At 59.0% G+C, this 22,140-nt stretch overlaps 2 protein-coding genes across 6 annotated transcripts in view; one reads left to right on the forward strand and one right to left on the reverse strand.

The window, feature by feature from the left end:
• Positions 1 to 4,273: 4,273 nt before the first annotated feature.
• Positions 4,274 to 7,870, reverse strand: LOC125628633 (T-complex protein 1 subunit theta-like). Of its 2 annotated transcripts, none has more exons than XM_048833844.2 (2): positions 7,457 to 7,870; positions 4,274 to 6,043 (listed from the first exon to the last, which is right to left on the reverse strand). In XM_048833844.2, exons 1-2 carry the CDS (start codon positions 7,865 to 7,867, stop codon positions 4,394 to 4,396), a joined length of 2,061 nt encoding a protein of 686 aa, XP_048689801.2. In that variant the 5' UTR covers positions 7,868 to 7,870; the 3' UTR covers positions 4,274 to 4,393. The 2 variants fall into 2 exon arrangements, with proteins under 2 accessions (XP_048689801.2, XP_074979936.1); XM_075123835.1 differs by having other exon boundaries at positions 7,049 to 7,541.
• Positions 7,871 to 12,405: 4,535 nt separating this feature from the next.
• Positions 12,406 to 22,140, forward strand: part of DNAH2 (dynein axonemal heavy chain 2) — a 110,261-nt gene continuing 100,526 nt past the window's right edge. For all 4 annotated transcript variants that reach the window (XR_012666219.1, XM_075123782.1, XM_075123783.1 and 1 more), the window contains exons 1-3: positions 12,406 to 12,449; positions 14,790 to 14,925; positions 22,008 to 22,099. Coding sequence is in view for 3 of the 4 variants with exons in the window: in XM_075123782.1 (XP_074979883.1) it covers positions 14,805 to 14,925; positions 22,008 to 22,099 (213 nt within the window). In the remaining variant the exon portion in view is untranslated. The remainder of the gene's footprint in view (positions 12,450 to 14,789; positions 14,926 to 22,007; positions 22,100 to 22,140) is intronic.

Raw genomic sequence — 22,140 nt, forward strand, 5'->3', positions numbered from 1 at the left:
GGGGTGGGGGGCTCGGCTCTTGGCGGGGAAGGGGGTCGGGTCCCGGCTCGCGGCTGCCCCATTCCTCGGAGGCAGGTGCGTCTCTGGGCGTTGGTGCCTCTCTCTCCCACCCGGCATCAGGACCCCGGGGGGGCACCTCCCTGCGCCCGGCCCCCCCCCGCAGCCATGAGCGCCCCACACTCCTCCCACACCCCTGCAGCGAGCTCCCCCTCTGCCCCCCATAACCTACTGCCCCCCAACCCTGGCGATCTCCTACCCCCAATGCCCCCCAAACCCCGCCAGCAGCTCACTTTTGGGGATAGGACCCGGCGCCCCCTAGAGGGGACAGGCCCCTGCCCCATTCCCCCCCCAGCAGCCAGTCCTGGGGCCGGGTGGGAGCCGGCGCCCCCTAGAGGGGATGGGCCCCATGTAGTCTCTGTCAGTCCCAGCTGCAGCCTGCCCGAGCGTCCAGGGAGGCGGCTCCCCCCCGGCTGAGAGCTGGGGGGGGGCACTAGCCCCAGCTGTGTGCTCAGCAAACAGGGCGAGAGAAGCCAGGCCCGGCACTGTCAGGCTGGGAGAGGGGGGGAGTGCGGGGCGGCAGGGGCGGGTGGGATTCCCTAGAAACAGACATTTAATAGAGGAGAGAAAATATCGAGTTTTAATTTAAAATCCCCATCAATCACACGCCGGGGGGGGGGGGGGGGGGCTGTCTGCAAATGTCCCCGGCTTCCCACACTCCTGGGCCAGCCCGGCTCCAGGGCGGGGGGCTGGGAGAGACGGGGATGAGGATAGGAGGGGCCTGCGGGTCAGGAGTGAGGGGCACCGGCAGCGCTGAGGGGGGGCTGGGCTGGGCTGGCAGGGGCTGTGGGGCGGGAGTGAGGGGCACCGGCAGGGCTGGGGGGGGCAGGGCTGGGGTGAAAGGGGCTGCGGGGCAGGAGTGAGGGGCACCGGCAGGCTGGGGGGATCCCAGAGCGTAATGGGGAGGTGACTGCGCGGGGAGGGGGACAGTGGGAAGGCTGCTGAAAAGGCAAGGCGTGGGGGGCATGGGGGGAGCAGGGGGTGGGGGGAGGGAGCAGGTGGAGGTGGGGGACCGGGGGGGGTGTCTCTGAAGGTGTCAGGAGAGGTGTCACAAAGCGATGCAGAACCCAGCGAGTGTGAACAAGACGCAGCCGGAGGGGCCTGGGGGGCTGGCGGAGGAGGGGGAGGTTGGAGGGGGTTGTGGGGGAAGGGGGGGTGTCTCTCCTTGACAGCCCCCCCCCCCCATCGTGGTGAGATCCCAGGCGACAGCCGCGTGCGGTTGGAATCCGGCTTCATTAAAATGGGGATAAATCAAATGGAAACCAGAGACCGGCCCAACCCGCCCCCACCACTGGGCCTGCCTGCGCTGGCAGCCAGGACTCCTGGGTTCCCTCCCTGCCACTGGGAAGGGAGTGGGACCAGCGCCCCCAGCAAACCGCCCTGCAGACAGGCCCCCTCCTGTGAGCCAGCCGGTTCCAGCCACCCCCATAGGTCCCGGCCGATCCTGAGCTGAACGGTGCGGGACAGACAGAGCCATTCGGGGAGCCCAGGGGTCGGCTAGCAGGGGCTGCGGGGCGGGAGTGAGGGGCACCATAGAGCTGGGGGGCAGGTCTGGGCTAGCAGGGGCTGGGGGGCGGGAGTGAGGGGCACCGGCAGGGCTGGGAGGCAGGTCTGGGCTAGCAGGGGCTGCGGATCGGGAGTGAGGGGCACCGGTAGAGCTGGGGGGCAGGTCTGGGCTAGCAGGGGCTGCGGGGCGGGAGTGAGGGGCACCGGCAGGGCTGGGGGGCAGGTCTGGGCTAGCAGGGGCTGTGGATCGGGAGTGAGGGGCACCGATAGAGCTGGGGGGCAGGTCTGGGCTAGCAGGGGCTGCGGGGCGGGAGTGAGGGGCACCAGCAGGGCTGGGGGGCAGGTCTGGGCTAGCAGGGGCTGAGGGGGCGGGAGGGAGGGGCACCGGCAGACATTGGCACTGACCCCAGTGTTCAGTCTAACAAAAGATGGGGGGGATTCATGTCTTTGCCCGAGCCCCCCGTGGCCTGGCACATCCCGCCCCCCCCGCACCCCGAGGAGGCGGGGGGCTGGGGAGGGCCCGGCACAGTAGTTAAACATTGATGGCTGGCAGAGGCCAGGTCCCTGCGGGCGCGGCTCCCAGGGCCGCCCCATGGCGCGGAGCTGGGGGGGCGGAGGGGGGCAGCTCGTAGCTGGGCAGGGCGGCCCTGGCATCTGCCCCCCCAGAAACCTGACCTTTCCCAGGCGCCAATGTTTAACTTCTGCGCTGGGCCCTTCCCAGCTCCCCCCCTCGGTGAGATCCATCCTCACCCCCCCCCACGGCAGCCCCCCACCGGTCCGGGTTGTCATAGTTACGGTGCCGCAGTAGAGGGGGGTGTGGGGCTGGGGAAGGGGAAACCCCAAAGATTTCTGGCAGACTTTGCGTGGGAAGGAGGGGGGCATGGGGGAGAGAGGGAGGGGATGGGTGGGGGATGGGGGCGTGTGGGGAGAGGTGGGGGACGGGCTGGTCTGGGCTGGGGGGCAGCAAATGGGATCTGGAGCCTTTCCCACTTCCAGTCTAAATACCAGGCGCCCCCATGGGGCCAGCCCTGCCTGCCAGGGGAGAGCGCCCCCTGCTGAGCCCCCCACCCCGCTCCCTGCCCCACCGCGCCCCCTAGTGCCACCTTGGGGCCAGCCCTGCGGAGGCCAGGAGAGATTCATGGGGGCTCGGGGCTCCATCTGGATCCCCGCCCCCGCATACACACCTTCCCCAAGACAGGGGTGTCACCTGCCCCCCACACTTAGCTGCCCCACGCGCTGGCAGCCGGCTCGGGGCTGGGGGGGCGGGGCTGGGCCTAGGTACAGGGAAGGGAAGTGTCATTAGCGCTGTTTTAAATGGAAATGCAATCAAGGGCACTTCTGCCTGGGCTTAATTACAGCCCCTGGAGATTCTGCTCAGCCCCCCCCCCGCCCCCTCAACACCCCAGGGGTAAATGCAGGTCAAGGGGAAGTGCCCCCTCCCAATCTGGGTAGAACGTGGGGTGGGCTGGGAGCCAGGACTCCTGGGTTCTCTCCCTGGCTCGGGGAGGGGAGTGGGGGCTAGTGGTTAGAGCAGGGGGTGCTGTGAGCCAGGACTCCTGGGTTCTCTCCCTGGCTCGGGGAGGGGAGTAGGGGCCAGTGGTTAGAGATGTGGGGGCTGGGAGCCAGGACTCCTGGGTTATATACCTGGCCCTGTCTAGTACCCTTGCTATGCCTCAGTTTCCCCATCTCTAACATGGAGCTGATTCTGCCCTATGTGCAGGGGTGGGGCGGACAAGCCGTGCTGGCGGATGCGACGGGGGAGGGGGCTGGCTCGCTAGCTTGGGAGTCGCCGGCCACCGCTTTGGATGGTGAAGCTCGGGCCCAGGCCACTGGGCCTGCGGGGGATGCCCGCGGGGGGATCCTGGCCCAGTGGCATGGCCGGGGTTGGTGGCGTCCTGCGCTGCCGGCAGGCGATTGGAGCAGGGCCAGCCCGGCTGGTGGGGGCTGCGGGGAGGCCGAGTGGAGTCACTGGGTCTGGAAATTGGAGTGAGAACCAGGTCCCTCACCGTCAGTGCAGGGACCTGGTTCTCACTCCAATTTCCAGACCCAGTGAGGGAGGGAGCCCCCTACACCCAATGCAGCACTCGGGGGTGCTCTCCCCTGGCAGGCAGGGCTGGCCCCAGGGCTGGCCCTAGGGGGCGCTGTGGGGCAGGGAGCAGGGCGGGGGACTCAGGAGGGGGCGCTCTCCCCTGGCAGGTAGGGCTGGCCCCAGGGCGGGGCATTGGGGCTCTGCAGACCGCCTGCCTCACAAATAATGGGGTTCGGGGTCCCAGGTTCCAGACAGTGCTTTGGTCAGGCTTGTCTGGGCAGCGCCTGGTGCAACAGGGCCCCCGGTCGGTGGGGTCTGGGCAGCGCCTGGTGCAACGGGGCCCCGATCTTGGTCAGGGGGGTCTGGGCAGCACCCAGCACAACGGGGCCACCGGTCGGTGGGGTCTGGGCGGCGCCTGGTGCAACGGGGCCCCGATCTTGGTCAGGGGGGTCTGGGCAGCACCCAGCACAACGGGGCCACCGGTCGGTGGGGTCTGGGCGGCGCCTGGTGCAACGGGGCCCCGATCTTGGTCAGGGGGGTCTGGGCAGCACCCAGCACAACGGGGCCACCGGTCGGTGGGGTCTGGGCGGCGCCTGGTGCAACGGGGCCCCGATCTTGGTCAGGGGGGTCTGGGCAGCGCCCAGCGCGACGCGGGTGCAAAAACTGACGACGGAGTCTGTGTAACGGGGTGAGAAGCTGTTTATTGGGGTGCCAACAGGCGGATCGGGGCAGGGGCTGGAGGGCCAGCGGGGACCCATTTCCATGTGGCCGTGGGGCAGCGTCCTGTCCCTCGACAGCGGCTCACTCCAGGGCGTCGGGTTCCAGGTCCCAATTGGGGTTCTCCGCCCGGACCTTGGGCCCCCCGCTCTTCTTGGCTACCAGGATGTGGCTGACGCCCAGCAGGGTGGTGGCCGTGTGGACGGCCAGGCGGATGGCCCTCTCCTTGACCAGCAAGGAGTCCAGCACCCCCTCCCGGGCCGCATCCATGGTGGGAGCCCCCCCCTCGCCCAGCCGGATGCCGGCCGTGGCCGTGCCCAGCTGGTGCAGGGCCTCCAGTGCCGCCATGGTCTTGTTGACCGGCAGCCCAGCGTTCTCGGCCAGTGCCACTGGCAGGGTCTTCAAGGCCTGGGCGAACTCCAGGATAGCGTACTGCTCTGGGCTGGGGATGTAGGTGCCCAGCGTGGCCAGCCGCACGGCCAGGGCCATCTCCACGGCCCCCGCCCCGGGCAGCAGCCGGCGGTCGCCCACCAGGGCCTTGTAGGTGTTCAGCCCGTCCGTCACCGCCTCCTCCAGGCTGCAGAGCAGCTCGGTGGTGGCGCCCCGCAGCAGGACAGTGGCCACGGGGCAGGATCCGCTGTCCTGGCGGAAAACCACCACGGCCGTGCTCCCGATCTCGGTCAGGTAGACGTGCCGGCAGTGCCCCAGGGCGCCGGGCGGCGGGGGCACCAGGCTGGCCAGCGGGAGGGCGCCCACGGCCCGGCAGAGGCATTGCAGCTCCAGCCGGGAGTTGAGCCGCACCACCATCAGCCCCAGCTGGTCGGCGTACTGCAGGGCCAGCGGGTCCACCCGCCCACCCACCACCACCACGCCGGCCCCCTCCTCGGCAATGGCCCGGACGCGCCGCCCGAGCAGCTCCTCCTCGCTGTACGCCCGCATCTCTGCCGGCCCCTGGAACAGCACCGTGCCCTTGGTCTCGGTGTGGGCCAGGCCGAAGGGGCAGCAGTAGACGGCGATCCGGGCCTGGTGTGCCTGGTGCGCCCGGCTCTCGGCCTCGGTGCAGAAGACCATGCCCTCCAGCAGGCAGGAGTCGGTGACGCCGCCCCCCGGCACCTGGCAGAGGCGCACGTTATCAGGCTCGAAGGTGCCTTCCGGGCTCAGCGCGGCCACGCAGCACCGGGCCACCAGTCCGGCGAGGAAATCCTGGTAGCCGAAGAGCTTGCTGCCCACGGCGGTGCGCAGGACCCAGGCCACCCTGTCTGGGTCCCGGAGATCCGCCAGCGTGTGGCAGGCCAGGCCGGGCAGCAGCCGCACGGCCTCCTTGCAGGCCACCTCGTAGCCGTCCCGCACGGCGGCCACGGGCAGCCCGGCACGCACCAGCTTCTCGGCGTTGTCCAGCAGCGCCCCGGCCAGCAGCACCACGGCGTTGGCTCCGTCGCCCGTCTCCTCCTCCTGGGCCTGGCTGGCCGCGCCCAGCATCCGGGCCACTGGGTTCTCCAGCTCCAGCTCCCGCAGGATGGTGCCGGCGTGGGCCGTGAACAGGGGCTTGCCCAGGTGGGTGATCACCAGTTTGCTGCGCCCCAGCGGCCCGTAGGAGGTGCGGAGGCACAGGGCCAGGGCCCGGCAGGCCGTGATGTGGCTGAAGAGCGACTCCTGCTGGCTGGAGAAGTACCTGGTGCCGGCTTTGAGCAGCTGGGGCAGGCCAGGGGGCAGGGGCACGTGGGCAGCCATGGCCTGAGGGGAGAGAGACAACCAATGGCCACGTTACGACTGGCTGGGGCGGGGAATGGGGCACGGAGCCTGTCCCCTCTAGGGGGCGCCGGCTCCCCTCCGGCCCCAGGGCGGGGACTGGCTGGCTCAGGAGGGGGCGGGGAATGGGGCACGGGGCCTGTCCCCTCTAGGGGGCGCTGGAGCTGGGGTGGTTTCCCCGCCTGACAGCCCCTATCGCCAGGGTTACCCACCGCCAGGGGCGACCCCGTCCCCGGACACGCCGCCCAGCTCTGCTCACGGTGCGAGCGGGAGGCAGGGACTCGGACACCGGGGTCCTCTCGCCGGCACCGGGGGGCCGGTAACCAACTGCTGCAAACCGTAAGTAAACGGTCGATGTCACCATGGCGCCTTCCGCGCGGGAGCTGTCCTGCCATTCCATTGGCTGGAATGGCAGTGAGGTCAGCACTGGGTGGGGCAGCGGGGGGGGACAAGGGTGGGAGCAGAATCACAGGAGTTGGGAGCAGGAAGGAGCCAGGAGAGTCCAGGATCCCCCCCCTCTCCCGCACCGCAGGGCTGCCTCCTCCAGCAACCTGAAACCCGCCTGTCCATCATTTCAGGACTCCGCCTCCCTTGGGGTGCCAGTTCCACCCCAGAGCTGGCTGCATTTCCACAGCACTGGGCAGAGCTACCCTGCACCTGCCCATCCATCCACCCCCAGAGCTGAGACTCTGCCTCCCCTCTGGTGCTGGGTGCCAGTTAGCTTCTGCCCATACCCTGGATAGCTAGATAGAGGGGGTGGATGGAGACAGATAGATAGATAGATAGATAGATAGATAGATAGATAGATAGATAGCGGGGGTGGATGGGGATAGGTAGATAGATGGAGGGAGTGGATGGAGATAGATAGCATAGAATCATAGAATATCAGGGTTGGAAGGGACCTCAGGAGGTCATCTAGTCCAACCCCCTGCTCAAAGCAGGATCAACCCCCAATTAAATCATCCCAGCCAGGACTTTGTCAAGCCTGACCTTAAAAACTTCTAAGGAAGGAGCTTCCACCACCTCCCTAGGTAACGCATTCCAGTGTTTCACCACTCTCCTAGTGAAAAAGTTTTTCCTAATATCCAACCTAAACCTCCCCCACTGCAACTTGAGACCATTACTCCTTGTCCTGTCCTCTTCTACCACTGAGAATAGTCTAGAACCATCCTCTCTGGAACCACCTCTCAGGTAGTTGAAGGCAGCTATCAAATCCCCCCTCATTCTTCTCTTCTGCAGACTAAACAATCCCAGCTCCCTCAGCCTCTCCTCATAACTCATGTGTTCCAGACCCCTAATCATTTTTGTTGCCCTTCACTGGACTCTCTCCAATTTATCCACATCCTTCTTGTAGTGTGGGGCCCAAAACTGGACACAGTACTCCGGATGAGGCCTCACCAATGTCGAATAGAGGGGAACGATCACGTCCCTCGATCTGCTCGCTATGCCCCTACTTATACATCCCAAAATGCCATTGGCCTTCTTGGCAACAAGGGCACACTGCTGACTCATATCCAGCTTCTCATCCACTGTCACCCCTAGGTCCTTTTCCGCAGAACTGCTGCCTAGCCATTCGGTCCCTAGTCTGTAGCGGTGCCTGGGATTCTTCCATCCTAAGTGCAGGACCCTGCACTTATCCTTATTGAACCTCATCAGATTTCTTTTGGCCCAATCCTTCAATTTGTCTAGGTCCCTCTGTATCCTATCCCTGCCCTCCAGCTTATCTACCACTCCTCCTAGTTTAGTATCATCCACAAATTTGCTGAGAGTGCAATCCACACCATCCTCCAGATCATTTATGATGATCATTTATCATTTATTATGTTGGCAACAAGAAGAAAGCCAAGGAAAGCGTGGGCCCCTTAATGAATGAGGGAGGCAACCTACTGACAGAGGATGTGGAAAAAGCTAATGTACTCAATACTTTTTTTGCCTCTGTCTTCACGAACAAGGACAGCTCCCAGACTGCTGCGCTGGGCATCACAACAGGGGTGTTGCCGGCACCCAGTGCCGAGAGACTCAACAACAGCTTGAGTTGGTTCGTTACCCGGTGTGCTACACCCAATAATCATAACGGGGTGGAGAAGCAGAAAAGTTTATTTGCAGCTTCAAATAGGTACAGGGAGATTTGAATCTCAAATCCTGTACACAGAGCAGGAAGTTACACAGGCTTTTTAGACATCCTTTTTTCCAGCATACTTATCCAATAGCAAGCTGCCCCAAGTATTCATATAGCCAGCCAATCCAGTTCCCAGCTAGTTCCCTGGTTCTCTGTATCATTTGTTAAACTATACATAAAGCTGCTTTATTCAGCATTGTTCTTCCATATCTCCCCTGTTTGGCCTTGCTTAGTTTCAGGCAGTCTGACTCTGCAACATATTGTTGCAGATTCTCAGTATAACTGCTGTGTGTGCCTCCAGGCGGGGGGGAGGGGGGGGGGCAAGGACACTTGGGCCGAGTACGCAGAGCTGCTGCGAGTGCCTCCAGGCGGGAGGGGGGCCAAGGACACCGGGGCCTAGTGCGAGGGGGCTTCATCGACACTCGTGGTCTTCCATCCCATCGAGTTACCTAGTGGCCATGCCCAGTGTCCCCAACAGGGGGAATAGATGGCCAGCCCTCTGTGGAGAAAGAAGTGGTTCGGGACTATTTAGAAAAGCTGGACGTGCACAAGTCCATGGGGCCGGACAAGTTGCATCCGAGAGTGCTAAAGGAATTGGCGGCTGTGATTGCAGAGCCATTGGCCATTATCTTTGAAAACTCGTGGAGAACGGGGGAAGTCCCGGATGACTGGAAAAAGACTAATGTAGTGCCAATCTTTAAAAAAGGGAAGAAGGAGGATCCTGGGAACTACAGGCCAGTCAGCCTCACCTCAGTCCCCGGAAAAATCATGGAGCATGTATAAGGATGGATGGATAGATAGCTGTGTACGGGGATGGAGGGGTGGATAGATGGCGTGTGTGGGGATGGATGGACGGATGGATGAATGGATGGATGGATGGATAGATGGTGTGTACGGGGTGGATGGATAGCTGTGTATGGAGATGGATGGATGGTTGGTTGGATGGCTGTGTATGGGGATGGATGGATGGCTAGATGGCGTGTACGGGGTTGAATGGGTGGATAGATGGCGTATATGGGGATGGATGGATGGATGGCTAGATGGCGTGTACAGGGATGGATAGCTGGATGGATGGCATGTATGGGAATGGATGGATAGATGGCATGTACGGGGATGGATGGGTGGATAGATGGCATGTGTGGGGATGGATTTATGGCTGGGTGGCGTATACGGGGATGGATGGATGGATAGATGGCATGTATGGGAATGGATGGGGGGATGGAAGGGAGGATAGATGGCGTGTATGGGGATGGATGGGGGATAGAAGGGGGGATAGATGGCGTGTATGGGGATGGATGGGGGGATAAAAGGGGGGATAGATGGCATGTATGGGGATGGATAGGGGGATGGAAGGGGGAGATAGATGGTGGGTATGGGGATGGATGGATGGATATCCATGTGTAGAGCAGCTGGCAATGGATGGAATAGATCCTCGCGGGCAGCATGGTGTTGGGGAAGACGGAGCAATCACTCACGTGCTGCATTCCCAATCCCTAGCTGTGTCTGGTCCCTAATTGTCAGAGTAAGACGCTCTTTGTGCCAGGAAATAACTGGGTGACTGGGGTGGCTGCTGCCTTCCATGCGGCAGCGGGACAGCCGGCTTGGTTTGCTCTCCCCACCCTCCTCCCGAACGGATGGTGAACCATCCTAAGGGGATGGTGCTTGGTGAAGGCTGATGGGCTCCCCTAAGTAACAATAGCCGGCACCGGCTTGGCCTATGAGAGGTCACCTTCTTCAGCCTTGGAGCAGAGGCCAGTTGGCGACACCCCTGGCGGCCAAGGTGCGCAGCGGCCGATGGCACCTTTCCCCGCACGCTGATCGTCTGCTGCTCTCTGGTCAGCCTGGGGAGCCCTCGGCGGTCCCAGATGATCGGCCTGTTCCCGACAAGCCTTGGTATGAAACCCCAGCCTCTCCCCTGGCTGCTGACGGCACCTGCTCATGCTGCGGGTGCCTGATTGATGGGAGTGGGCGAGGAAAAGTCCCACGATAGCAAAGAGCCAGGAGGATGGGGGAATAAAGGGCCTTTGCCCCCTGTGAGGGGGCTAGGTCCAATCAGGGGAAATGGCTGGCTCCAGGTTCTCGACAAAGAGTTCCCCTTCCTTGAGCCTGCGGCTCGTAGTGTGTGTAGCAATGCATTCTGGGAGCTCTGCTCCAGGCCTGCGGCTTGTAGTGTGTGTAGCAATGCATTCTGGGACCTCCGCCCCGGGCCTGCGGCTCATAGTGTGTGTAGCAATGCATTTTGGGACCTCCGCCCTGGGCCTGTGGCTCGTAGTGTGTGTAGCAATGCATTTTGCGACCTCCGCCCTGGGCCTGTGGCTCGTAGTGTGTGTAGCAATGCATTCTGGGACCTCTGCCCTGGGTCTGTGGCTCGTGTGTGTAGCAATGCATTCTGGGACCTCCGCCCTGGGCCTGTGGCTCGTAGTGTGTGTAGCAATGCATTCTGGGACCTCTGCCCGGGGCCTGCGGCTCATCGTGTGTGTAGCAATGCATTCTGGGACCGCCGCCCCGCGCCCGTGGCTCATTGTGTGTGTAGCAATGCATTCTGGGACCTCCGCCCCCGGCTCATCGTGTGTGTAGCAATGCATTCTGGGACCTCCGCCCTGGGCCTGTGGCTCGTAGTGTGTGTAGCAATGCATTCTGGGACCTCCGCCTGGGGCCTGCGGCTCATCGTGTGTGTAGCAATGCATTCTGGGAGCTCTGCTCCAGGCCTGCGGCTCGTAGTGTGTGTAGCAATGCATTCTGGGACCACCGCCCCGCGCCTGCGGCTCATTGTGTGTGTAGCAATGCATTCTGGGACCGCCGCCCTGCGCCTGCGGCTCATCGTGTGTGTAGCAATGCATTCTGGGACCGCCGCCCTGCGCCTGCGGCTCGTAGTGTGTGTAGCAATGCATTCTGGGACCGCCGCCCCGCGCCCGTGGCTCATCGTGTGTGTAGCAATGCATTCTGGGACCTCCGCTCACATTGGGGTACAGCAATGCACTGGGGGAGCTCTATTCCTGTTCTGTTGGTGCAGTGCATTCTGGGACCGCCGCCCCGCGCCCGTGGCTCATCGTGTGTGTAGCAATGCATTCTGGGACCGCCGCCCCGCGCCTGCGGCTCATTGTGTGTGTAGCAATGCATTCTGGGACCGCCGCCCCGCGCCCGTGGCTCATTGTGTGTGTAGCAATGCATTCTGGGACCTCCGCCCCGGGCCTGCGGCTCATTGTGTGTGTAGCAATGCATTCTGGGACCGCCGCCCCGCGCCCGTGGCTCATCGTGTGTGTAGCAATGCATTCTGGGACCGCCGCCCCGCGCCCGCGGCTCATTGTGTGTGTAGCAATGCATTCTGGGACCGCCGCCCCGCGCCCGTGGCTCATTGTGTGTGTAGCAATGCATTCTGGGACCTCCGCCCTGGGCCTGCGGCTCATTGTGTGTGTAGCAATGCATTCTGGGACCGCCGCCCCACGCCCGTGGCTCATCGTGTGTGTAGCAATGCATTCTGGGACCTCCGCCCCGGGCCTGTGGCTCATCGTGTGTGTAGCAATGCATTCTGGGACCGCCGCCCCGCGCCCGTGGCTCATCGTGTGTGTAGCAATGCATTCTGGGACCTCCGCCCCGCGCCCGCGGCTCGTAGTGTGTGTAGCAATGCATTCTGGGACCGCCGCCCCGCGCCCGTGGCTCATCGTGTGTGTAGCAATGCATTCTGGGACCTCCGCTCACATTGGGGTACAGCAATGCACTGGGGGAGCTCTGTTGCTGTTCTGTTGGTGCAGTGCATTCTGGGACTGATGCTAAGCTCTGATAAGCAACCCTTCTGCTGCATGATGGGAGCTGTCAACCAGACCTTGCGGGGCGGGGCGGGGGGGGATTGAATTCCTCCCTCAGGGAATTTGAGGAGACCCTCTCCTTCTTCCTACCCATTTCCCCCCAGCTCTCCAATCAGCTGCCTCGCTGGCCAAGATTGACAGTTTTTCCTAGGCCCACCCATCCCTTCTGCTCCCGCCGCTCTCCTCCTGATTCTCCAATCAGGCGCCTCTCTTGGTAGGATTGACAGGGCTGCTTCCCATCCCAGTCGCTCCTCCTCACCAACTGTCACTCAAGCGGCGCGCGCTCCCCGCCCCTCCCACCAACCGCCACTCAAGCGGCGCGCGCTCCTTCGCCCGGCCCTCTCGTGATTGGTTCCCTCCCAGGCTCGCGCTCCTCCCCGCAGCTTCCGTTGCCCGGTTGCCCGGGGAGACGCTGGGGGTGGGCGGGGCTCGAGGGGCGAGTTGGAGCGGAGCGTGCAGGACGGGGGTGAGGTGGGGTAGGAGTGAGGTGTGGGGGAGGGGCACATATGAAGGGGAGGGGGCAAGTGGGAAGTGGGAGGGGCAGGTTGAAGGAGGGGGTAGCTGTGGGGGGAGGGGGCATGTGGGGGAGGGGGCAGGTGGGAAGGGGGAGGGGCAGGTTGAAGGAGGGGGTAGCTGTGGGGGGAGGGGGCAGGTGGGAGGGGTAGCTGTGGGGGAGGGGGCAGGTTGAAGGAGGGGGCATGGGGGGAGGGGCACATATGAAGGGGAGGGGGCAGGTGGGAAGTGGGAGGGGCAGGTTGAAGGAGGGGGAAGCGGTGGGAGAGGGGTAGCTGTGGGGGAAGGGGCAGGTGGGAAGGGGGAGGGGCAGGTTGAAGGAGGGGGTAGCTGTGTGGGGAGGGGGCAGGTGGGAGGTGGGAAGTGGGAGGGGCAGGTTGAAGGAGGGGGAAGCAGTGGGAGAGGGGCAGCTGTGGGGGAAGGGGCAGGTGGGAAGGGGGAGGGGCAGGTTGAAGGAGGGGGTAGCTGTGTGGGGAGGGGGCAGGTGCAGGGAAGGGCAGATGGGAGGGGTAGCTGGGGGGAGGGGGCAGGTGGGAGGGGTAGCTGGGGGGGAGGGGCAGGTGAGAAGAGGAGGGGCAGGTTGAAGGAGGGGGCATGGGGGGAGGGGCACATATGAAGGGGAGGGGGCAGGTGGGAAGTGGGAGGGGCAGGTTGAAGGAGGGGGAAGCGGTGGGAGAGGGGTAGCTGTGGGGGAAGGGGCAGGCGGGAAGGGGGAGGGGCAGGTTGAAGGAGGGGGTAGCTGTGTGGGGAGGGGGCAGGTGCGGGGAAGGGCAGGTGGGAAGTGGGAGGGGCAGGTTGAAGGAGGGGGAAGCGGTGGGAGGGGTAGCTGTGGGGGAAGGGGGAGGGGCAGGTTGAAGGAGGGGGTAGCTGTGTGGGGAGGGGGCAGGTGCGGGGAAGGGCAGGTGGGAGCAGTAGCTGTGGGAGTAGAGGTAGGTGAGGAGTGGGGCAGGTGGGAGGGGTAGCTGGGGGGAGGGGGCAGGTGGGAAGTGGGAGGGGTAGGTATGCGGGAGAGGGGAGGGAAGGAGCAGGTTGAAGGAGGGGGTAGCTGGAGGGAGTGGGCAGGTGAGGGGAGGGGCAGATGTGAAGGGGAGGGGGCAGGTTGAAGGAGGGGGTAGCTGGAGGGGAGGGGGCAGGTGGGAGGGGTAGCTGTGGGAGCAGGGGCAGGTGGGAAGTGGGAGGGATGGGTGTGGAGGTGAGGTGAGGTGAGGGGCATGTTGCAGAGGGAGGGGTAGGTGTGGGGGAGGGGGCAAGTGAGGGCAGGGGGTAGGTTGCAGAGGGAGGGAGTAGATGAGGGAAGGGGCAGGTGGAAAGGGTAGCTGTGGGGGAGGTGGGCAGGTGAGGGGAGGGGCCAGATATGAAGGGGAGGGGGAAGTGTCTGAGGGGAGGGGCAGGTTGAAGGAGGGGGCAGGTGGGAAGGGTAGCTGTGGGGGGGCAGTTGTGAAGTGGAGGAGAAGGGATGGGAGGGGAGCTGTGGGAGCAGGGGCAAATGGGAAGAGGGAAGGGGTGTGTGGGGAATGGGGACAGTTGTGAGTGGAAGGGGATGGGTGTGAGGGGAGGGGAGAGGGTGAGTGGGGGAGAGGAAGGAGGGAGGGGAGGGGGTGTCAGGTGCAGGAGAGAGGGGGAGGCAGGAGTTAGGTGGCAAGTAAACGAGTGTAGGACCCACATGTGGTAGGGGAGGGGGCAGGTAGGAGTTGGAGGACGGGTCGGAAAGGGGGCAAGTGAGCCGCTGGGGTGGGGAGGAAGGGGACAAGTGTGAGGTGGGGAAGGTGGGTGTGGGGGCAGGTGGGTTGGGGAGGGGGCAGGTGAAAACAGGTAACAGCCGTTAAGGGGAGGGAACATTTTACCGGGAAGAGGCCAATGGCTTTGAGGAGGAGGAGGAAGAGGGACCGAATGTAGGCGCAGATGGGTGGCCCAGAGACAGGAAGTGACGTTCCCAAAGGCCCGGCTCCTTCGTGGTGGGGCAGGAACAGAACTCCTGTTCTCCATGGCTCTGGGCCGGGTGCCATCATTTACCCCAGAGCAAGTGGTGTAAAAGCCACCCGAAGAGCATGGTAGCAGGGGAACAGAGTCTCCTGCTCTAATCCCCTAGACCCCACTCCCCTCCTAGAATCAGGGATAGAACCCAGGAGTCCTGACTCCCAGGCCCCCCCCCCCCGCTCTAACCCCCTCGATCCCACTCCCCTCCCAGAGCTGGGAATAGGACCCTGACCCTCTGTCCCACCTGCTCTGTTCGACTGTTTTTCCTTCCAGTGATGCCGTCGGTTTCCTAAATACAGGTTTGTTTTTTTCACAGAGCCTTTGGTGAACAATGAGTGCTCGCCGCCGCGGCACGCCTGGCGACAAAAAGCAGCGCAAAAGTGCTGTGCGGAGACCCACCTTGGTATCGGATAGTGAATTGGGTCTGCCGGCCCCCACCCCGGAGGAGACTGGTATTTCCCCAAACCCTTTACTAGCGCTGCCTGCTGCGCAGATGATCCAACTCTCTGAGTGCCCCATAGCTCCCTGGGCTTCCTGGGAGTCACAAGTGCTCAGCACCTCTGCAAATCCTGCCACTAGCTCTGTATACCCTAATTTGTACCAAACCTGGCTGCAAAGGTCATATCAAATAACTAGTGATTTCACCAGACTGCAGCCCCTTGGGCCTTGTCTACGCTACTCTCTTAGGGCCTGGTTTTCAAGTGCTGAGCTGAAGTCAGTGAGAGCTGCAGGCCCTTAAATTCCCCGCCATTGTTTTGATGGGTGCAGCTCCACCACTGGACGTAGGAGTGACAAGGTCCTCCTGGGTCATGGAGTCTGGTCCCCTGCTGTCCCCGGTCAACCTGTCATATCCCGTTTAAACTTATCACGCTCCAGCTTCAAACTAGTTAGGTTGTTTGCCCCCATGATTCCTACTGGGGGGCTGTTCCAGAACCTCTCTCTAAACCTTCTGGTACCGTGAGAACCTCAGACGTGGGTTGTGCTAAGCCCAGGCACCAAGACCCCACTAGGAGATAGATCTTTCAAAATCCGGCCCACTCCAGATGAGTAAACCACAGGAGGAAGGCCGGAAGGTTGGGTTAGAGTTAGAAACCTTCTAATTTCCAGCCTAGATTTATTCCTGGCCAGTTCATCTCCTTTTATTCTTGTGTCAACATTGTCCTGGACAGGATTTGGATATTTTAGTCACCATAAAATTCACCTGACCCGGTGGTTTTCAACCTGTGGTCCGCAGACCATGTCTAAGGGGTCTGCGAAAGGTTGTCGTTCCCATAGAATAACGGTTTTCAACCTGTGGTCCATGGGGGGTCTGCAGACGGTCTATCATTTCCGAAGGGGGCTGCACCTCCATTCCAAAATTTTCATTGGCCCGCAAATGAGAAAAGGTTGCAGACCGCTGATCTAACTTGCTCTCAGCAAGTCTGTTATGATGACCGTAGCACTGGAGTGCTGCATCGTACAAACACCCACTGAGGGATAGTCCCTGTCGCAGAGCTAACAATCTCGCTAGACAAAGGGTGAGAATGAAACAGAGGCCCGGGAACTTGCCCACGGCTATACAGCAGATCTCGGGCAGAGCCAGGAATAGAAGCCAGGTCTGTTGGGTCCTAGTGCAGTGGTGTAACTACAGGTCCACATGAGATGCTGGTTAAAATCCAGGTAGCAGTCTGGGTCCTTTCTGCACACTGCTGGAGCTGTGAGGGTGGGAAGTTACACCAGACATAAAAATGTCCAGTGTCGGCCTCACCTTGTGAAATCAAACCCAGTGTTACCTTCATGGCCTCCTGGTATAGGGAGTGAAGTGCAGCCCGAGCCTTCACCCTATTAAAGATACAGGCAAGTTGAAGACATCTGCTAGTCTTTGTGGCACCTAAGAGGCTAACAAATTTATTAGAGCATAAGCTTTCGTGGGCTACAGCTCACTTCTTCGGATGCATAGAATGGAACATATAGATAGATACACACACACAGATACAGATAAGTTGGAAGTTACCATACAAACTGTGAGAGGCTAATTAGTTAAGATGAGCTATTATCAGCAGGAGAAAAAAACTTTTGTAGTGATAATCAAGATGGCCCATTTAGACAGTTGGCAAGAAGGTGTGAGGATACTTAACTTAAGGAAATAGATTCAGTATGTGTAATGACCCAGCCACTCCCAGTCTACTCTGAAATCTGCTAGTCTTGTTCATTATAGGCACCCTTGAGCCCCAGCTGCTGTTACAATAGTTTTAATATATGGGGTTTTTTTTTTGTAAAAAGGCCATCCACCTGGAGCTGGATTAGAACTGCCATTGTAGCTGAGGCTCTTCATCCCACTCCCTAAACTAACCAGTCATCTCTGACATGGTGCCAGATGCAGCCACTGCTCTAGAGGTGAAAGGTCCTGTGTCCCATTCCCTGCCTCCCAAGAGCCAGCCAGTGCTCCCCATGTGGGGTGAGTCAAAACCAGTGTCCTCGAGGTGAAAGGCCCTATATCCTATCCCTTGCCCCCCATAAGCCAACTTGTCCCCCATGTGAGAGACAATACTGGAAAGCTTATGCTCAAATAAATTGGTTAGTCTCTAAGGTGCCACAAGTCCTCCTTCTCTCTGTCTCGGACCCCCGATCTATGCTGTCTTTTCAATCATTCCTTTCTTCAGACTTATCACTTAAAACTCCTAGCTGTAGATGTTTATCTTAATCAGGTCTGTGAGCCCCCCTCCCCCTCAAATTGTTTCCCTTCAGTGTGTTACCACAGTAACCCACCCTGATTTCCAGCAGCAGCTCTTCAGAGCTACACTAGCTCTTCCGTTCCAGTGATCATCGCTGCCTAATGTAATGTGCACGAAGCCAGCTCCGCTCAGAGCTTCTGCTCCAATCCAGAACGCTGCGACAGTCAGTGAAATGACATCCCCTGTCAGGCAGCTGAACGCTGGCTGAATTGGGAAGCACTTCCACGGGCGTGCTCCCTGGGAGATGAAGCCGCAGGAGGGTTTTATTCAGCAAGTGCAGAGGGTTTGATTCGGGACAAGGGAGCATGAAACAAGACAAAATGAAAGGGAGCAAAGATTAGGTCTGTAATATCAGAACCCAGGCCTGGCCTGACCGCCTGCTGGTCCCCCTTGACATACGCTGAGTCATCAGGGCCAGATGTAGACCTCCCCTGTTGGCAGCTGTCTCCCCTGGCCCGTCTGTCTCTCTGGCCGTTGTTGGGTGCAGAGTTGTTATAGCCGTGTCTGTCCCAGGTCGCTCCCACCATCAGAAGTTGGTCAAATATTGCCTCACCCACCTTGTCTGGCTAGCCATTCACGGTAACAAATCCCTTTAGAGCCGGCCACTCTGTTTTTTGGGTTCTTATATTGGGACACCCTGGGTCTGATTTTCTGAGCTTCAGAGAACCCATGACTCCCGCGGGCGCCATTAGGAGCTGGGGCTGCTTGGCACCTCTGAAGATCGGGGTCCGAATTTCTAAAATGGGGCCACGAGTATTAGAGGCGCCTGCGTTTGAACATGTGATGGCTAGTGCCCGCCAGGAGGTCCTGCGCTGTGCACAGTGGTGGCTCAGAGCCGCCCAGCAGAGGCAGTCAGGAGGGGCGATGGCGGCATGTGTCGGCATATCCAAGCTGGCTTCAGTTGAGTTGGCTTGCTAAGACTAGCAGTGTAGTTGCAGCAGCGTGGGCTAGCTGGCTGAGGACAGTCCCGGCCTGGACCCTAGGCACAGATGCAGGCAGCTAGCCCCATGCTGCTGGCCATGCTGCAGCAGTTACACTGCTATTTGTAGCAAGCTAGTTCCATCCAAGCTAGCTTGGGTATGCCTATGTGTGTTGTCCCAATTGCAGGGAAGACGTACCCAGAGTTTCTCCTGCTGCAGAAGCTCAGGCCCTAGCACTTGGGCGAAAGGAGACTCTCCCTCAGCTCCTAGCAGCGCAGGGGCTAAGAAGCATGTGTGAATCGTTCAAGTCCATCCAGTGGCACACTCAGCAGTTCATTATAGAATCCAGGGCGGCCTGTCCTCCTGCAAGCCCCGCCCCATTGCATGTGCTGGCTCCGTCCCTTCATTATCCACTAATAAGCTGTGCTGTTTCTAAAGCAGCAGCAGGAGACGAGGTGAGGGGGAGAGAAGTGGGGAGCTGCTGGTCAGGTGGCATTGCCACCACTCAGCAATGAGCTGGCCATTGGGTGGCAGCGGAGCAGGCGGAAGAGAGATGCTGGGCAGAGGGTAGATCACCAAACTGTGCTTTTTTCAATTCAGTAGGGCTTTATTGGCATGACAAGCTATATACAGAGTATTGCCAAAGTGTAAAAGGGAACGAATGGCTGTCAAGTCTGTCTCTGAGGCAGATACCAGCTACCCAGGAGGGGGCATCACACCGGGTTAGGGCTTTTATCCTGTGTCCGTTTGCCACTGCAGTTCAGTCCTGGGCTAGTGGAAAGCTGCTCCAGCTTTGGGATGAAAAGTCTTGTGTGATTCCTGATAGTTTGAGGAAATTTCTCTGGTACAGACACCGCAGTAGGAAGTCTTTCTCTCTCAGTCTCTTCTTCTGTGTCACGTTGGCTGCACTGTCACTTCTCTCTAGCTTTGAAGCGTGTCTCCCGGTTTCCATATCTGGTTTATGGTCACTGATTCTGAATTTGTTGAAATCAGATTCAGCTTTGCACATGTTGCTCTAGTGAAGTATCTGCTAGTGTGATAGTCCTGTAGCAGCCTAACTCATTGTTTTGGATCTCTCCAGTGGTGTTCAAATTGAGAGAAATTCCAAAGCAACTTTTAAACATGATCACAAAATGTGAAAGCGTGGGGACTGGCTGGCTCATGGTGGGGGCGGGATGGAGATTGGACTCTTCCACCTCTGGGTCATGGGTGTAGAACTGGCGTGGGTCAATGGTTGGAATTCATACCTACCTGATGCCATTCGATTGCCCACTTGTGAAATGAATTCAGGCCAGTTCCACATTACGATTATCACCACCATCTGCTCTGGTGCTGGCAGCCTTGGCAGAGGCCAAATGGGCTATAGGCACTGACTTTAAATCAATGTGAGTTAGGCACCCAAATACCTTTAAAATCTAGCCCATGTAGACTAAACTCTTGTCGTCCCCTACAAGGAATTCCCCTAACTGAGGCACACTGATGTGGACAGTGTACGAACTGGGGGGGAAAGTTTACTCCGCTGCTGCCCAGTGATAAATGAAGGACTCCATGTCTGGGGAACGCCAAGCTGGCACCTTTCACCAACCCATAAATTCGCTTGTTAACAGTTTCACATTAAAGAAAAGTATTCATGGCCAATCAGAAGGCGACTGTTCTTCATTCCCTCGCTATGAGCAGAGGGTGCCTCATTCTGGATGCTGGTGTAATTGAAATACAAATGATGACTCGCTATGGGCAGTGGCATGTCCCACTGCGTTTGATTTGAGGAGCAGGGGGTGGGGGTGGGGGACAGTTAATTTAAAGAGTTGATATTGGAGAGTTTCTGTTTCAGCTGGATGGTTAATTTGTCATGCTTCATGACAACATTGTAAGTGTCCCCAAGGTTCCTCTCTGCTGGGTGTCGCATTCGTAGTGCCGACGTTCAGGAACAGAAACATTTAGCTGTATGTCACGCTTCCGTAACCGAATGTGTTAGAAAGTCCCTTGTCACTCGGATCGAGGGAGGCTCACGGTGCTTTAGGAACCCTCGTTACAAAGTGCTCCAAAATCCATGAGCCTTCATCTCTTCTTACAGCCCGGTTTCCTTTTCCTCATCTCCCTTTCCATGTGCAGCGACAATGTCTGTACTAATGAAGCTGTTTTGTTGTGCTCAGGGTTTACTGTTAGCTCAAAGGTTTGGGGAATGGGATAACGGGGACTTTCATATCTAGGGCACCAGTGCCAGTTTGCCTTCAGGTCGGTGGGGACTGGCTGGCTGGCTCAGGGAATGGGACACTGGGCCTTTTGTATCTAGAGCACTGGTTCCAATTTGGCCTCAGGACAGGGTGGATGGGTTGCTTCACAAGGTCGGGGAATAGGATACAGAGGCTTTCAGCTCGAAGGCACCATTTCCAAGGTGGCTCAGTAGCGACGGATTGCTCCCATCTGGCAGCCCTTCTGGGGCCCCTGTGTGAAATTATGTAGGAGTCTGAGTCCAGTTCCTAGTGCCGGCCACACGGGTAAAACCTCATCGCAACTAGCACTAATAGACATCCTCATTGCACCTTCACAGGGAGGGCAGGGTAAAGCTCTTTGGAGAGGGGACATAAGCTTTCTTTGCCTCCAGCTCTGGGGATACACAGAGAGAATATCCTTCTTGGACTGGGTAAAAAGCCTTGTGGATGGGAGTGGCAGGAGCAGTAGATGTGATACATCTTGGCTTTCTTAAGATTTTTGATTCTCATGACTTTGTCATAAGCAAACTAGGGAAATATAGCCTAGCTGAACCTACTGCAAGGTGGGAAAACCGTACTCAGAGAGTAGTTATCAATGGTTCACAGTCAAGCTGGCCGGGGAAATCAAGTGGGATGGATCTGTCTTCTGTTCAATATCTTTATAAGTGATTTGGGAATGGCACAGAGTACACTTATAAGGTTTGTAGATGATACCCAGCTGGGAGGGGTTGCAAACACTTTGGAGGACAGAATTAGAATTCAAAATGATCTTGACAAGCTAGAGAAATGGTCTGAAATAAATAGGAAGAAATTCAGTAAGGACAAATGCAAGTACTGTACTTAGGAAGGAATAATCAATTGCACAAATACAAAATGGGAAATGACTGCCTAGGAAGGAGTACTGCGGAAAAGGATCTACGGTTATAGGGGATCACAAGCTAAATATGAGTTAGCAAGGTAGCATTGTTGCAAAAAAAAAAAGCAAACCTCACTCTGTGGTGTATTAGCAGGAGTATTGTAAGCAAGGTATGAGAATTAATTCTTCCACTATAGTCAGCACTGATAAGGCCTCAGCTGCAGTTCTGGGCACCAAACTTTGGGAAAGATGTGGACAAACTGGAGAGCGTTCAGAGGAGAGCAACAAAAATGATGAAAGGTCTAGAAAACATGGCCTCTGAGGGGAAATGAAAAAAAAACAGGTTTGTTTAGTCTGGAGCAGAGAAGACTGAGAGGGGGCTTCATCTACATCAAGGGTGGTTATAAAGAGGAGGGTGATAAATGGTTCTCCTTATCCACTGAGGACAGGAGAAGAAGCAATGGGCTTAAACTGTAGCAAGGGAAATTACCCTTCCAGTTAGGAAATTTTTCCTAGTTAAGCACTGAAGCAAATTACCGAGGGAATTTGTGGAATCTCTGTCATTGGAGGTTTTTAAGAACAGATTAGACAACCGCCTGGAATAGGTGGTCTGGAATAATACTTAGTCCTGCCTCAATGCAGAGGACTGGACTTAGATGACCTGATGAGGTCTCTTCCAGTCCTACATTTCTATGATTCATTCTCCAGGGGCTGTCTAGCTGACACCTTCCACTCGTGCTAAACTCACTAGTCATTAAAGGAGGGGGAAAGTGTTAAGGCTCAGAGAAGAGCCCCTTATTTTTTGTGTCTTTACATTTTGTCTTCTCCAAGGAGTCAGTGCTCTCGGATCTTGTGATGGCGGGGGAGAAGGTGAGGCAGACGTGGGTGCAGTCATCATCCCAGAGGAAAAAGAAGTGGATCTGGTAGGTCAGAGGTCCCCAATGTCCTTGTGGGCCATTGTGTC

This window comes from Caretta caretta, chromosome 28 (genome assembly GCF_965140235.1).
Source record: "Caretta caretta isolate rCarCar2 chromosome 28, rCarCar1.hap1, whole genome shotgun sequence".
Taxonomy (NCBI): domain Eukaryota; kingdom Metazoa; phylum Chordata; order Testudines; family Cheloniidae; genus Caretta; species Caretta caretta.